Genomic DNA, 17,993 nt, shown 5'->3' on the forward strand with positions numbered 1-17,993 from the left:
TGTTCTTGTTTTTCTTTTTCTTCTTCTTTTTTGCTTCCTTGTCTTTGTCGTCGTCAATGTCCTCACGGTCCGTATCTTCCTCATCATGAGTTGAACTCGATGATATCTGATCAAATGGTACAAATACTGGATTGACCACCAGTTTGCGTTGTTGTAACTCTTCATTCTCTTTTTCTTCTGAACTGCACACGGGTAACAAAGTTAGAGTTGAACTTGGAGAACCAGATTTTTTTAAGGTTTTTAAACATCCAACTGTGTCGTCAATCTTGTTCGGTGATCCATGTAGTTGCCATTTTTTTGCAAGTTTCTTTCGCTTTTGGGTAAAACATAGCCGATTGGCGTTTTTTTGTTTTTTGCAAGCATCACTCAGCACACCTAAGTGAGTCAAGAGTTCACGTTGTTTTCCTCGTATGGTATCGGCGTCCTCATTAGGGCAAACACAAAAGAAAGAAAATGAAGTCAAGATAAAAAATGATAACATTCCTTGGTGATGGGAAAGAACTGTGGGCACAAAAACATCTCCGATTAGAGCTGAAAATGGAGGTTCGATGATTTGCTCAAGTGGAAAAGAAGACGTGACTTTTTGCCAAGCTAGACAATACCATTGAAAACATTCGTCGATAGCAGCAGTCAATTGTTGCCAAAATTTGGTAGCTATCGTAGTCTTCTTCTTAAAGGTTTTTTTAGTGTTTTTTCTTCTTCTCTTGATCGAGGACTAATCCTTTTTGGGGTTCTTGAGCTTTTTTGGAATCCTCTCCTGCTTTCACGACCATGGGCGGTGAATGATGCTTGTTAAAAACATGACCTCTTTGATTTTGTTTTTCTTCTCCAAGTTCCATTAAAACATCGCTCAAAAAACACCACGGAAAACCCACAAACCACGACAAAGAATTGGCAGCCGCAAATTGACGCCCAATCACATAACAAGCACAAGCTTTTTTCCAAATTTCTTCTTTTTTTTTTTCCTGTTCCGTAGTACTAGTAGTAAAAGAACAAAAAAAGCCTCTCCACTTGGCAATCAAAACTTGTAAATACGTTTTGGTTTGCTCTAGTTCGTCGGTTTGCAGCCTTTGGCTGTTCCTGCTATGAGATTTATTAGCCTTCTTTGGTTGAGTGTTGTTATCGTGGTCACCATGGTCGTCGTCGTCGTCGTCGTTCAAATGACAAGCTCGATGGTGATGACAAGGGCTACTGCTTGTTGGACCATTCACAAAAAAAATAATTCGGCATCGGTGTTGACGACATACAATAATTCGATCAAAGGTTCGACATCTCGACAATAAATGTCGAAGAGTTGACGAGCTTCATCTTGATAACTTTGCCAGCCATCGATCAAAATGGGAGTCAAATCACTTATTAAAAAATCTTGATGGGTCTCCTCCTCCTCCTTTTCATCATCAGCATCAGCAGCCTCTGAGCGGTTGGACAGATTGTTGACAGTCTTTTCGTGAAAAGTTTGAACGCGTAAACAGTCACGAAATAATCCTCCTAAAATTTGATCACAACGAAACTGAGGTCGGCCATGCTTTTCCATAAAATCCGGATACACACCAGGTTTAAGCCGTTTAGGCAAAAAAGGACAGTGACCTGTTTTGGGAAAATCAACAGCATCAGAATGCAAGTGAGCTAATTTGACCGCTTGAGACGAAAAAATACCACCTGGTTGAGTGTTCAATTGAACCAAATGAGCATTAGCAATGGTACTGAGACGATCATTTTGAATGTAACGTATGATGAAGTCAAAAATATCTCGAGTCTCGATGTTATGGGACAACTTGGGTTTGACGGGACTCACAAAATCCATGGCAGGATATTCGTCAATCTCGATGGGAGGGATTAAAGAAGGACCCTAAACCACAAAATATTTATCACCATCTAGATCGGAACCGCTCATCTGATCGGTTCGAGGTCAAGGACCACAACAAGGAAATACAACACAATCGATCATGTGATGCAAGGCAGGAACATCCACAGCCTGTAAGAGGCGTACGTCACCATAAAAGAAACAAGGATTTTTAGTGATAGCCACTTTCCCTTGAAAGATTCGACATCTAGTTTGAGGTTTTAACACATCAACTGAATATTGAATAAAGACTTCTTGTTCTCCAAGAGATCCCGTCTCATCCAAAACCCCCATGAGAAGCCTTCCATCATCAGCAGGAACTGCAATTCTCGCCCGTTCTCGAAGATCCTTGAGTTGTTGTAAATAAATCTTCCAACACCAAGCTTGAAAAAAAGGTTCATCCAGTAAACGGATGCCTGCTCCTTTTAATCGAGCCCAATCGAGCCAATCTTGCTCGACATTTTTGGCTAACAATTGATAAGCTACACTTTCAAAGGTTAAAACCGAAGCCAAATGACGTAATTGGAGTCGTTGAAGTTTCAAAAAGACGTCGTCTTTGACACTTAAACCATTCAACAACATGATACACTGCCGATTCAAAAACAAGAGGCGCGGACGCGTGTATTCACAAACTTCAATCGAAACCATAGGAGCATCAAATTTTCATACTGGGTCCATATTGAACCACCTTGCCCATCAAAGTTGGATCCACACTAGTAGTGGTATCGGGTGGTATGACCCAAAAAGCCGACCCAAAACGGACAACCCAACCCAAAAATGCAAATGACTTTTATCTCAAGTCATGACCCAAACACATCAATCAACACAATATTTGTTTTTTCAATAATAAAATGTTATAATGTCTCTCAGGTACTTTGTTGATTTATAATGATCATGAAAACTTAAATGATATAACCATATGGCAAAGTGTCTGCTGTGCCTGGCACTAAAATGCGTTTGTCGTAGACGAGACGGTAATCTTTTTTCTCAGGTTCGGTTACAATTTTGTACTCTTTGGTTTTGCGTTTAATGGCATTCTTTTGCACAATGGGGGTTTTTCTAGGTTCATTTAAAGGATTCAACAGTTCAGCTAGAGTGTTCTCTTTTAAAACTTCAAAATTTAATTGATCTGCACCTTCTTTTTTGTGCAACTGGAAACCTTTGACTTTAATTTCGGTCTTCTCAGTGTTACAGAGATATCCATAGTTTTTAGGTCCTCCGCTCGTCTTTGTCTAGCTCTCGGGTAAAGTCTCCAAGACACTTACCGATGGGTGGATCAATGGGAGGACCTCCTTCTTCCTGAAGAGCAAAAACACTATCTGTGTCAGAATACAAAGCTCTAGTTTGTAAATGCTCTAGAGCTCGGTACAGACGAAGACGCGCCCAGCAGGTGGTGAAGGCTGCTATGAAGATATTTGTGTTGATGCCGGGCAGAATTTCATCATTTTCCATCTTGTAATGGATCTCAACATTGTCTTCATCAAGGACAGAGATGTAACGGATGTCAAAGCGATCGCTGTCTAAGAATTCGCAGAAATCTTGAGGTTCATTGAAATGAGCTACTTGGGTTTGTTTTCTTGTTGACCGAATTTCCCCCACATTGAGTTGAGCATCAATTTGGAAAGTTTGGCTTGACCCGAGTTTTCTTTGATTTTGTCGTATTCTAATTGAATCTTCTCGGCAGCATAGAAGTCGGTAGTATAGGCTTGTTTTTGCTCTTCTGTGACGCAATCTTTCGGCCATCCTTTGGCTTCTTGTTTTAGCTTTAACCACGTGTCGACATATTCGGCAAAGAGACCTTTGATGGATTTTGGGAAGTGCCACACTTCATGGATGGTTTCGATCTCGTAACCCATTTCCACAGCCTTTAGGATTTCAGGTGTGCACCATGTTCCAGTCAAACAGCGCTCTTTTCTGTTGTGAGTGCACCCCAACGGTTTTTCGTGAAGAGGGAGATTGATTTTTTCTTCTACGCAGGATCGACATAGCGGGAAAATCAACTTGTTGTTGCTGCGGTATGGTAATACAGGAAAGTAGAGTTGGTGCGGAGGATGAATGGTGACCTTGGCTAAACCAAACCTATGGTGGAGTTCAGTACCTGGAGGATTTAGAATGAATTCGGGATGACTTTCATGGTATTCGCTATACTTGTTGCACCACGGGTACAAGGACATGTAATCAACGTATTCGATTTTTTGTCCTTGTTCGCAGATGTGATATAATTTGAAGGCGTTGGTCCGTCCACCGCCTGGTCTATTAGATTGAGTTCTGCAACAAATTGCTTGACTTGAGGATTGGTTTGCTTTAGCTGATTCCATTGACATTCCCACATTTCGACCACCTGGTAGCCTTTTTCTTTTAGAACATTCATCTTGGTCTGCGTGAGGTGGTAGACATCACGGAAGGAACGATCGATGAGTTTGGGATGTGTTTCTTCACGTTGTGGAAAGTGGGTTGGACATCCGTGCCAGAAATCACCATGGAATTCAAAAATGGTGTTGGTGTTCTTGCAATAACCATCTACTTTGTAGTTGGTGTAGGGGACGCAAAATTCACCTTCATTTCTGGCATGTTGGATGGGTTGTTGATGAACGGATTCCATGTACAACAACCACTCGATGGAAGGAAGGGAGTGGTTGGTTTTGAGACGCCATCCGTGCAGGGGTTTGGAGGCAATGGAATTTTCTCTGAGACACCAAGTTCTCAGGTAGCGGTTGCAGGCTGAAGCGATGGTCATATGTTCAAAGGGATTGAACTTGGACATTTCTTCAAAATTTCTTTTGAAGTTCATACAACCTTGTTGCAATAGACGAACATCTGACTTGCAGTAAGCAATGAATTCTTCTTGAAAGTTGAAAATGGCTTCATTGTCGATTTTCTCTTGATACCAGGATTGGAACTTTTCAAATTCTTTGACTGGCATGGTAAGCGGTAGGTAATCTTCTTTGGGCGGTAGCGGTCCTACATACTGCTGGTTCTCGGGGGTGTTAAAGAGATGCGGAAAGAATCCTTTGGTAAGCTCAGTGATTCCAAAGGTCTTAGGGAAATTTCGTAAGGGCATCTGGAAGAATGACAAACTGTCGATGAACTTGATGGTATCACTGGCAAATGAGAGTTGTAAGATTTTGTCTCCGTTTCGGACTTGCTCGAAATTATAGCCCCTTTTTCTCATGACATCAATGATAAAGTATCCATCGTAGCCTTGAAAATTGTGGGCAATGACAATGATGGGTTGCTCTCCTTCTTCACTGATATATTCAAGGAAATTGATGAAATCTGAAATGCAGTTTTCTCCGCTGTAAATGAGCATATCTTCTGGGTCAGCGGTATCCTCGTCACAGGCTATGATTAAATTAGCTTCGTGGTGATCACCACATTGAGTGGATTCAATGTCAAAGAAAATAAGCTTGGGCGGAACATCGTCATCTTCGTCTGTCTTTCTTCTTCTTTTTCTTTTTGAGGTGCGCTACTTGTAGATAGCACTTGTGAGTGGCTAGGTGGACATCTTGTTTGCAGCATCTGCATTCCGCAATACCGCACTTGTGTTTTTTGATTTGCTCTCTTCCGATGAGATACTTTTGGCATTGTTTGCATTTGCGTCGAGTATCGCAAACGCAGTGAATCTTTTTACCGTCAGCCGTAGTTCCTTTATAAGAGAATTGTCGGTGATTCTCGAGACATTTCACACCATGGAAGCGTCTGTGACAAATACCGCAAAGGTTTGTGGGCGATTTGTAATCACGGAAAGCTGCTGCATGTTCTTCGCATCCATCTTGAAGACAGGAGCTGCAATGGTTGCCGCGATTCTTCCTACATCGATGTCTTCCAAGATCGTTGTAAGGATTGAAACATTTGTAGCAAAAGTAGGACTTACTGAAGAAAGCTGGTAGCGAAGTGATGACATTGTAGTGGTAATCATCGTAAAGGAGACAGATGTAGCCAAAACCATCCGTTCCATTTCCATAAACAAAGCGTGCGTAGGCTCGGGTGGCATCGACGACAATGATACCATAGTAGTTCCATAGTGTGGGTGAATTGGAGAATAGCTCTAATTGCTCAGGTCCGCAAGGCATGGGATCTAGATCGCTTTCTTTGAGTAGTAAACGAGCTGCTTTCTCGACTCGATGCTTTCCGCGACCTTGCTCTGTCCACTTTCTCCTTTCATTTCAAATATCTCCTGCTTGTAAGATATTGAGAGCAGTGACAATGGCACGCGCACAACATAGATTGCTATCATCTTGTGGTATTTTAATAACGCATCTCATGTTCCTTAATCTTTGTTTGGCGTGACGTCCCGGTAGAAGACGTTTGTAACCAGATCCTGCATGCCTTGTTCTTGCATGTACGAAACTTAAGTTGAAGGGTTGATTATTTCTGAATTTCTCACCGGAATTTAATTTACGCGCCAAAGAGGCTAGTAAGGCTTCAGCACGACCTGTATTTCGTCTCCATTCTTCAGCTCTCAATTTCCATGCTGTCATAGCTTTAGGATTATCTTGCGTTTGTAGATTGACAAAGACGAAATCTTGATCATGTATGCGCTTGTTATGTAAAAGAGATTCTAAGGCGCCACGCAACGCGTGTGTAAGCGAATCTTCTAAGTTTTGATGCGGTGAAAACTGACCTTGTTGTTTAAGTTGTAGTTGGTATTCGTCTTCTTGCACACCGATCTTTTGACTTTTGCGATGAATGACTTGTTTCATATCAAACGAAATCTTGCCGCGTTCGGGAAGACCACCTCCCACTTGTTGTTCGATGGTTCCGGCGGGCGTATCTTTTTCTTCTTCTTCTGCCTCCTCGAAAGCTGATTGTAAGATAAGTAATAATTCTTCCTCTTCCGAATCGAAATCATCGAGATCAATAGCATCCAACGTATGATAGAGTTCTTCATCTGATTCCGACGGTTCTAACCACGTCGTCAAACTCCACGAAGCCATTATTAAAATGAATGTTGTTATGAGTGTCAAACTCCACGAGATCATTATTAAAAATGAATGTTGTTATGAGTGAGTGTTTTTATAGGCTTTTTTTCCCGCTCTTTTTTTAATTTATGCATGAAGAGGGGAGGGATAGGGGGGATGGGTCCCCCCTTTTTCTGACTGAGAAAAGCCTGGGTATTAGTGAGAGGGACTGGAACTAGTAGTATTAATAAAGCAGAGAGGAGGAAAAATCTCATTAATTCAAATAGACCAGAGAGATCCTAATTTATTCATAAATTTGACCGCGTGGGGCCTGGGACCAAATTGCTTGGAGAGTGTTTTGAGAGGCCAGAAACATGAAATGCAGTCTATTTTGGCTTATTTTGACTCATTTTCTGCTATTTTCCAGCTGTTTCAACGTCGAATTGTGTCACAGATGTTGTTTGGATTGTTATTACGATTGCTATTATAATTCGGGGATATCTACCGAAGACGATTTTGCTCAATTCTGCAAAGACCCACTGAATTGTACAGCCTCGTGTGACAGAAGAGACAAGGTGTGTCTGTCTACGCATTGTTTTACGCAAAAAGATGTCAAGAAACGAGAGGAGTCTTCTGACTGCATCGTCTCATTTCTTTATCGCTGGAATCGCTGTCGTTCTTATCGCTGCATGAGGGAAATTCAACAGGATTATTAACAGTGTTTGGATGAAGCCGTTCCAGTGGATGAACGTTGAAAGTGTCATCATTTACATGATTATGCAGGAAACACGGTGTTTGGGTTTTTTTTGAATGGTTTAATAATATTCTTCTGGATTTAACATGCGTTCGTCGTGTAGGATGTCCATCATTTTTTGACATGTTCTTTGTGATGCTTCTAGATTGTCTAATTCGCGTCGTTTTCTTTTGATTTCTCTAGTGAGACGATCACGGTCCTGTCTCACATATTCAATAGAATTTGTAAATTGTTGTGACAGTAAGGTTCTGTAATTAGCTCTTCGTTCAGGGTCTGTTTGAGTTAAGATTTGTGCTCTGAAAGGCAACAGCAAGCTTCTAAATTGTTGTTTGATCTTTAGGTCTGTGAAAAAAAATAAAAAAGGAGTGGAAACATGTTTTTATTTAATCATCTTCATCTGAGGACCAAGTTACAAAAGTACCACCACTAGATCTCGTTCTAGTAATTATGGGTAGACGTCTCGCTCTGTATTTCATGGGAGTGTTACACAATGGGCACACGTCTGTAAATGATAACAAAAGGAGAATAGGTGACGGTCATCTAAAGGCTGTTTGCATAGTGAACATATTTCTGCAAAAAATCAAAGTGAGAGGCACACAAGGTTGTAAAGAAGCATAGTCTGGTGTTTATTCATCTAATTTTAAGTGACATAAGAAATCGTAAATTAACATGTCTTCGGGGCTGACGTCTTCGCATTTTTTGTATTCGACGCCCCATTCGCGATCTTTGGTCAATTCTCGAATGTGGGTCAATAACATGCATTCGGATTGGTATAGTTGTTCGTCAGCTTTTCTTCCTTTTTCACACACTATGTTGGCTACGTATTCTGTGTAATCGGGATTGTTGCGTTGGCAAGCTAAAGTAAATATATCTAATAAGCGTTTGGCAATGTCTTTGCGAGTCTTTTCGTAGTCTTCTTTGTTTTGTTGACTTTCTTGAGTCAGGGCGGCTTGATAAACAAGTTGGTTTTTATTTCTGTGATATTTTTTATGTGCTTGGACGATTCGTTTTAATTGTCGTTGGTGTAGAGTGCGTATGACTAGAAAAAAAATAATAGAGAAAAAGTCAAAAATTAACAGGTCCAAACATATAAGGATTAGGGTTGCGAATTTTTTTCATTTGCAAGATCCATTTTAAGACGTCTTGTAAATAATGCAGACTCGATTCTATGAGAATGCTTTGTTCTTCCAAGTGAAAAAATCGTCTGGTACTCGTTTGGATGCTTTTTTGAGCGTCTGTCATTTCTATCACCATGGCTTTCCAACGTTGTCGCAAGCCGGTGATCTCTTCGTCTAAGTAATGTTGTAATTTTTCGGCGTAATACCATTTCAGCTGCGTGTCGTTTAGATCATTGATGCGGTCGGCTTCTCGTTGAATGTAATTTCTATTGACTAAAGGAAAAAAGAAACAAAGAAATGGATTTAAACCGTATCGCTTTCATTGTCACTGTCGTCGTCACTTTGTGTTTCGTTTAATTAACACCAACTTTGAGCGTTTTGCATGAAAGCTAAATCGTCATCTAGATGGGCTATGTGTTTTTTAATGGTTTCGTAACGTGCTCGTTCAGTCATCATGTCGTGTCTACTGTCTAATAATTTGTTAGACCAGAGTTGCCATTTTTCGCGTAAAAAGGCAATGTCTTTGTCTATGAAACGAGATAATTGAATGACATAATGTTGAATGCGATCTCCTTTTTGTTTTTTGCAGTCTTCTAAGCGTTGTATTTCGCGTTCTACAAAGTATCTGTTGGTGACTACAATGAAAATAAGAAAGACATGTCAAAGGTAAGCATTTTTATTAGTACTTTAAAAGTTGTCTTCTTGCAATCGACTGGCCAAGGTCCACGCACTCCATGCTACGCTTTCTAGATTGCTATAGAGTCGTCTTCGTTCGCAACGTTTGGTTCTCATTTCACCCGTCAAACGGTCCATGTCATCGTCACAACGTTTTAATTGATCTATGAGACGTTCGTGCATCTTGGCCAGACGATCGTAGTTTGCTAAGTGATGAAAAAAAAGAAAGAAAACGTGTTACAAGTGTTCTTGGATGCGTTTAATTAAGTATTCTTCCCATAATCTAGCGTGAATGACTTTAATTTGAGAATCGAGATTGTTATTCATGCTTTTTAAGGTTTCTAAATGATCTTCGATAGTTTTAATTTCCATTTCGCACCCTTCCTTTCTAGTTTCTAAAATGTGAAGTTGTTTAAAGAGATCAATTTCTTTCATCATTTGATCTGTAATGAAAATGAAAGAAAAAAAAAACAATGCATTAAACGGGGTTCATAGCTGCCTTTAAAACATGAACGTCTGTTTCGCCTACTGTATCTAAAGTGATTTGTCTTAGTCTGATCTGTTTTTCGTAGAGGGCTTTTTCACCTTCAAAATAATGAATTTTTTTGCGAATGCCTAGCATTTCATCCGCACAATGATCCAATTTGTTTTGTATTTTTGTTTTTTCTTTTTCTTGTAAAGAAGGACTGAGTTTGATTTGATGAGGTTCTACTTCGTTGTAAATTAAATGCTGGCGATATCCTTTGTAAACGTCGTAGGTGTCTTCGGCGTATTGAACTTGACCGTACAAACTAACTAATTCTTTTTCTGTCAATTCTAACATGCGTTTGTCTTGATCTTGTCGTCGTTGTAGTCGGAAAAGGCAATCGGCTATGAAAAAGATAAAAGAATGGCGTTACTCATTCGTTATTGTTCAAAGGAACAGAGGCAGGTGGTCCCCACTCGACGTCTTCGGGGTATTCGTCGGTCGGATCATCGTCGTTTTCACTGTCGTATAAAATGATGTTAAAGTTGTATTGTTGGGTCAATTCTCGTAAGTGAGCGTTTAAAAGAGCGCGGTGAGTTTCGATGATGTTTTCACCGCGATTTTTTTCGCGAATGATTTCCTCTTTAATGGTATCTAATTTGTCTTTGTCGTATTTGTATCGATCTTGTAAATAGTCCCAGTAAGCGATTTGTTCGTCAAACACCGTTTCGGCGTCTTCGTGGTTGTCCACCAGCGCTAAATTAAACGCCTTTTCAAGAGCGTTTTCGCCAGATTGTGCATGTCTGAGTTTGGCAAAGGTCAGGCGAGCTTTTTGTCGTTGGAACAATTCATGAAGTACTGCAAAAAAATGAAAATATCAAAAGCAGTGTTTTATTGTTGATTACAAGTTTGATAGCATTTTTGTCTATAATATAATTCTAGTTCGTATTGCCGCGTTTCATAATCGTCATGACTGTCACTATCTGAAAAAAAGTACAAATACATTAAAATACTATCGTATGTTCCAAAAAAAGCTATCGTCATCGTCGCTATCAAAGGAAATATTGGAAAATTCGGCTAACATGCTGTAAGCACCGTCGTAGACGCGATAAACGCCGTCACCTAATTTAGAGGCCCATTGGATGAGGGCTTCGTCTAATTCAGATTCGTCAGCCATGACAGTATCTAATGAAACAAAAAACATTTAAGAGCGTTTTAAAAAGCATTGGAAAAGAAATTGCAAAGCCGCTTCGTTTACAGGGTGGTCATCTGATGAGAAAAAATGTCAAAGAAAAAAAAAATGACCATTAGTCTCCTTGGACTATTTTTAAATCGTCCGAGTAACCTTGGTTGCAAATGATACTTCGACAAAAATGTCTAGTCAATACGTCTTGTACTAGATCGACACCTGCTTGATGGTCTGGACTGCGTTCTTTTTCAACAACGTGGATTTTCCATCCTGTGGGTTGGGAAACTACATTTTCTTCTATATTGAAAAGTTGACGTTCGCAATATTGTCTAGCTTCTTGTCGTATTTCATCTAAACGTTCTTGAATGCATTCATCACTAGAATCTTGAAGTAGGACTTCGACGGTCGTGTTCATTTGCCCCGCTATGTTAAAAAACAGGTCTTTGGTTTCTTGTAATTCGGAAGCACACTCGTCTGCGCTGACCGTCATGTCGTCGACGAGTTCTTTTAGACACCGACCTTCGTCTGCCATTCTCTGTCGATAAGCAACGATTTCGGCTTTTAAAAGATCATTCTCTCTGCCTAGTAATTGGGCTGAAAAAGAGGGTTAAAGGGGGGTATGAATGGCTTGCAAAAAAACTCTCGAAACAAACTCCACTCTGACTTGCCAAGAGTCTAGAGTAGATTGTTACGAGCGTTTTTTCGAGCGACGTTTTTGATAAGGTGATAAGTGATTCAAATGTCCAGGACAGCGGTGCGAGTAATGGAAATGATGTGTTCCCCACTTGCACTGCCACCAAGGTTTAAGTTCTGGAGGACCATCTAAGCAATTGACCAAAAAAAGGTGTTAAAAAATGTTTTTCATCAATTGCCTAGATGTTCCTACAAAAAAGGTTCGTTGAGAAACGTTTGAAAGAATGGAAAGAAAATCCAAATGATGAACATGAGGAGTTTCTCACCAATCTCGCATACGTTCCCATAAATAAACGTATTCTGCAAGGTGGCGTTCTTTTAAATCTTCGCTCATATTTTTGTAAAAATCGTCGTTGCCATAATCACTGCACACGTCCATCAAATCGTCAAATTCATCGTGTTCTTTTGAGTCTGTCAAAAAGTTAAAAGAAAAAAGCCACTCATGCAAAAATGTTACGTTTTATTTAAAAGAAAGCTCCTTGACTAGCATACAAATCTTTTTGAATTTGAGTCTCTTCCGCATTCATATCTTTGGAAATGCCTTCAATGTTCGTTAAATGGCGTCTAAGATTTTGTACGTGACAACTCAAAATGCCAGCGTGCGTCGTGTTGATCAAATGACTCTGGCGATATTTTCCTTGCCAATAGCGTGCAATGTCTTGTTGTTTTTGACACTCGCCTTTCCAATATTCTATTTTGCGTCGAGACTCCAATTCTTTACTGTGAGCAACTACGTAAAAATGAAATAAAGTAAAAATCATCATCATCGTTTCGGGTGAGGCTTAGCTAACCATTCTTTAAACCGCTTTTCTCTTAAAAGATGATTCTGTCTGTCTACAAAACGTTGATGACGCTCACGGACCCTATGGCAATTGGCTTGGTCTCTTTTTAACATGAACACTTGACGTTTTTTAGTCTCGATGACGAGACGATTAATTTCTTTAGGGGTCATGGTTTCTAGAGAAATAGTTCCGCGCGGCAATTGATCGTTTTCAGCTTCTAATGCTACAGCCCAAAAAGCGGTTCGTTTGGCATTGGTTCTAGCAATGTCTTCTTGAGTTTGTCTTATGAGAGCACCGTTAGCGTCATAAATGTCTCGTTCTGTTTCTTCGTCCTCTTCTTCGACTGCCATTTCCATCATCCCTTTCATCTGTCCCATTGGGTCTTCTTCTGTCGAAAGAATAAAGATGCCCCACTAATTGACAACAATCTTGAGGACCGCGCGGATGATTGAGATGGCAGCCGTTCACGTTTAATTGACTAACGTGAGCACTATATTCTATCACAGTGTCAAATTGATCATTCCAAGAGATACGGTCTACGTCTCGAAGATATTGCTCTAAAGAAAGAATTTTAAAAACAGAATAGCTTTTCAATAAACGGAATATATGTCATAGGCGAGAAAATAACCATCTCAGCATCTATCACATAGAAATCTTTTATAGGAAGCAAATGGTGTATGGACTTGAGTCACATCTACGCGGAGGTATTTATGTGATTGGAGATTTACGTAACGTCTCACCCATCGTATAATTACCCTCTCGTAAAAACGGGCTATCCTTTCTTAACGATCGTGAATACAACACCAAGTGAGTCTATTGATTAGGTTACATTTAGGGGTTAACACGTCGCCCATGACACGATTACAGTAAAAACATCTAGTTGTGTTATAGTTGTTGTTAGCTATTCTGGCGCCTATTATTTGAGAAATCATTTTTTGTTCCTCTCGTTTTGCTTTGAATTGTAGCTCTTTGATAAAGTCATCTATAGACGAATAAGAAAAAGGAGGGTCTGTAAGATTGCATAAGAATGCCATGTTGTTATCCTTACATTCTTTCATCAAATAAAGAATGGAAGTCTAATAACAAGGCATCGTTTGCCACATCAATTTATAAAAAGATACAAAAATTATTGACATTGTTGTAACGTTGTTGTTCTCTAGCTAAACGTTTTTGCTCTTCTTGATATTCTCTATAATGAGCGGTAGCCTCAGCAATGGTAGGTTGCCAGTGTTGGTAATGGGGAATGACTAAAAGATAACATTGTGTGAGACTTGGGGTTTCACTGTCATGCAATAACCAAAATCTAAAGGACCGTAGAGTTCTTCTAATTCAAATTGAAGTTGCCAAAATTTTAATTTTTGCTCTTCTGTCTCAACACCTAATCGTTTCATGGTACGTTCTGCCGCTATCCTTTGTGCCTCGTCTCTTCCCCAAATTCGACAATCGTCCATCTGTCGTGTGACTATGAGAAGGATGATTAAAAAGGGCCAGTTTGGACAGGTTGACGAATAAAATCAAAATTCCAATGCCACATTTCAACTAGGATTAAAACATATGTTAGAAAGGTTAAGCGACGACGAAACCGTGATTGATTAAAAAAATCAAGATTGGTCGTCGCCAAAGCTTCATAACACAAAAAGGATCGTTCTCAAGGGAATGTCGAATGAAATCAAAATTCCAGGCCCACCATTCTATAATGAAAATAATGATATATTGTGCTATTCCAAAAAGTAATGAATGAACCCAGTGTCTGCATGTAAGATTAATTACATGAACAGAAACAGGATTTGATCATCACAAATAGGCTGGTGAACATTGAAACGAATTCATTTCCCATCTGCAAACTGACCTATTTCATCAATGAAGAGGTCAGAAAGATGATGGTAATGAAGACACTCATATCATCATCAAGTTTAGTGAAAGGCAGTCGATGAAAGAAAAAGGAAATCTCGGAAATGCTTAATAATAAATAGTAAGCTTTTCAAGATTTCCTCTTTCTCACATGTTGTTGTTCTAAATAAAAGTAATCTTTAAAAAAACTATAATAAGTATAATGACGTCTACGACCGTATTCTTCACAAAGAGAACACCATCGACGGCGACGACGGGCATGACCCGAGTCTGTGTGAAAATAATGGATGAGATGAGGACAGGACAGAAAATCAAACATGTTTATTCAAATCAAGCATCCCTGATTCTCTGTCTAGTCCCAATCGATCGCATCACTGGTGTCGTCTTTGCTAGTGGCTAAATGTTTGAACCAAGTTTGCCAAAAAGCAATGGCATGTCGGTGCGGTCGTTCGTCATTATTAGATTTAAAATATTTACTTATTAAAGTTTGTTTTTTTCTTTTAGTAAATCTAGGCGCATTGCACGATGCTATGGGGAAACTGCAGTGTTCACAGATGTTATCTACAAAGAAGAGAGAGAGAGAAGGATCTTTTGTGTTTTCTTTTTAGCGAATGGCACAAATCTTAGCTAGGCCTTCACGACCGTATGTGTCACGCAGACGCTGGACAATGTCATCTTCTAGTTCTAAACGTTGGCTGCGCAATTGTATCTGTACAGGAGATTGACACAAATGCGTAGCGTAAAGTAGCATCTCTTCATTTAGTCGCTGTCGTTTGTACATGGCATATTGTAAAGCGTCGTAATAAGCTATGTTTTCTAAGTGTTCTTCTTTATATATTTCTTGAAGACGAGTTTGCATGGTTTGGAACATGGCTAATATGTTTGCCTTTTCTTGTTGTCGCTCATAAAAATACGCTAGACAAAGTAATAGAGAGGATCTAAATTACTAGGGGTTACATGATGTTCTATTCTTAGCAGTCGTTCTGCTTCGTCTATTTGATCTTCCAAAGCTAATTGACAGGTGTGAAAGTTATTATTTCTCTGTTTGCAACGGTCTTCATAGGCGTTGAGGGCATTTTGTAATTCGCCCCAACGATGTAATTCTGTTTGAATTTGATTGGCCCGGCGTCTGTGATTTTCACGATAGATTTGCCATAAATGTTGACGTTTTTGCATCAGCGAATCATAATTTTCTAAACTCGTTCTGTCCGGATCCCAGGGGGTATGGATATCTGAGATGAAGGAAAGAATACGGTTTGCAATGAGGGGGTCGTTCTAATAACGTTCTGTAATGTTGATAATTCTTTTCGCACAACACTTTTTCCATGATTCTTATCTTGGTATTGATGTCAAACAGTCGTCTGTCCACTTACATCAAATAACTTTGTTGTTCCAAAAGAGTAGCCTGTTTTTTGCAGTACCAATAATTGATCAACTTGTCTAAACGATCTCGGGGAAGCTGTTTTAATTTTTTAACTGTGAATAAATATCAATAGACGCATCAGAAAAGCGTTGGAAAAAATCACGTTCTGAGTATCATCGTCAGATTGGGTGAGTTGTCGATGAAATTCATCCTTTGCGTCTAATTGAAATATGGATTAGAGGAATGGTCAGAACTTGGATAAAGCCACTGCCATAGCCCTGCATCGTCCTTTAATTCTAGAGTAGTATGCGTGTCATAATGATGAAAACGAAAACGTGAATACGCACCTAAATCGATACTTTTCTTTTCAGGGGCTGGTGGCGGCGGTGTAGCATCAGCACTGGTGCCCGTGGCAGCAGAAGCAGAGGCAGAGGCAGAAGCAGAGGTGTGATCTTTCTCAGGGACTAAGAGTGTGAAAAACAAAAAAAAACAACATGGATCATCGTGTTTCTTTCATTGATTTTTATTTAAAAAATCTGCGTTTAAACGATGTAACAGGGTAGGACGAGGTTCTAGTCTTTCTCGAAAAGATTGTAAATAATCTTGATTGATAAGACGACAACAACGACACAATTCTAACCAGCCTACGTTAGGTTGTAAAAGATATACGCCTCTGGTGAATCTACAAGTGCATTCAAAACAATCATCTCATGGGATGGTAGTACCTAAAAAACAGAAAGCGTGAATTTCTTACATCTGAAAAAATAAGAGATGCAGAGAAATTCAAGCATGCTGTCATTTAGACAATGGAGTCCCAGTTTACAGGTACGAGCCAAGCGTTATTGCACACGTAACAGTCCTCGCAAAGACTCAGCCAAAGTCCCGGTCTCAAGTGAGGTTTAATTTTGTAGCATCGCCTTCTCCGCACAGGCCTGACACTTTTTCTTTTTGCGGATCCAACAGCGTTTGTCTGTTCTGTGGGACGAGACGAGTAGGGTGTCTAGTCTTTGACATAACAAACGCATGTGCAAACACGATTGACAATAATGTAAAAAAAATAATTTGTAACGACTCAATTCTCCACAGGGATGAATGGTCTTGTAAGTATGATTGCAAATCCAACAAGGTGTTTCGTTAAACAAATGTATTAAGAATTCTGAAACAAAACAAACAATCAAACGGTTGTTTGAGACGCTAGAACGATCAAAGATTCAAGCCTCCCAAACATCCATTTGGTTTTTTTTTCTTCCTTTTAAAAAAAAGAAAATGTCATTATATTTTATTTCGAATTGGACTTGCTTGAGTCTAAAATATCCCAAACAAGACAAATTCGAAAATAAAATAAAATGAGTGTTTCATTTTTTTTCTGTTAAAAAAGGGATCAATCCAAAACTAATGAGGCACATGCAAATTAAAAAACCACATAGAATGAGAACACATTTAATTTCTTTCCCAATGCCAGTAGACAAGTCTAAAAATAAAACAAAAGGCGATTCATACGTTTGAATAAACACACGCTTCTTATTACATCCAGACATGTTAAAATGTTAAATGTTCAACACAGCAAGATGTAAGAGAAAGAGAGGTTTCATTTCACGATGCATGAAAGCGCTACGAAAGCATCACCAGCCAACGCAACGTTTTACATACGATGTGTTGACGCTGGTGATGGATTCGTAACACTTTGTGTAGCAGGTCAAAGAAAGAGGTGTATTAAAAGAGAATTCGGCTTGAAGAAGTCTTTGAATTGTTTAAAAAAACTCAAAGAACCCATTCAAGACAAACCATCTTTTTTTTCTCTCCATCCATTCAAATAACACATGTATCAGATGTCTGGACGTAGTCTACAGCATAAACGTCAGCTCTTTAAATGCTTTTATTCAACATCATCACGTACATGTTATCAAATTTGTCATCGAGATAATGAACAACATGGAGTGTTTCAATAAACTGCACGTTTCACATCTCGATGAAAAAAATGAGATGGTGATTTAAAATCAAGTCTTAAAAGGAAAGGAAAACAAGGGAACTAAATAAAATTAAGTTTACCTAATCTTCCTCTCTATCAAAACTAGTTGTGAAAGGCATCAGAACTCACGAGTTATCCATCATCACCGAGTAGAATCCTCAAAGATGCTGGAAGATCATCATTTGCCTTTTTACATTTTAATCTTAATCAGAATGACTACTATACCAACTACCATCATTAGCATCATCTATAACACTACTTGATGCATCTGATGAATCATCATCATCATCATCATCATCATCATCACAATGACGACAAATGATAGATTGAATGTTGTCACGATTGCGATAAGGTTTGTAACTCGTAACACAATCACTATCATTGTCATT

At 39.3% G+C, this 17,993-nt stretch overlaps 1 protein-coding gene across 1 annotated transcript in view; it reads left to right on the plus strand.

The window, feature by feature from the left end:
• Nucleotides 1-16,887, plus strand: part of LOC138032427 (neurochondrin-like) — a 70,912-nt gene extending 54,025 nt beyond the window's left edge. Inside the window, exons 3-4 of the mRNA XM_068880096.1 lie at nucleotides 9,206-9,282; nucleotides 14,777-16,887. Coding sequence (XP_068736197.1) covers nucleotides 9,206-9,282; nucleotides 14,777-14,903 — 204 coding nt within the window. The 3' untranslated portion in view covers nucleotides 14,904-16,887. The remainder of the gene's footprint in view (nucleotides 1-9,205; nucleotides 9,283-14,776) is intronic.
• The last annotated feature ends 1,106 nt before the right edge of the window (nucleotides 16,888-17,993 follow it).

Source organism: Montipora capricornis, chromosome 14, assembly GCF_036669925.1.
Source record: "Montipora capricornis isolate CH-2021 chromosome 14, ASM3666992v2, whole genome shotgun sequence".
In the NCBI taxonomy this organism is placed as follows: domain Eukaryota; kingdom Metazoa; phylum Cnidaria; class Anthozoa; order Scleractinia; family Acroporidae; genus Montipora; species Montipora capricornis.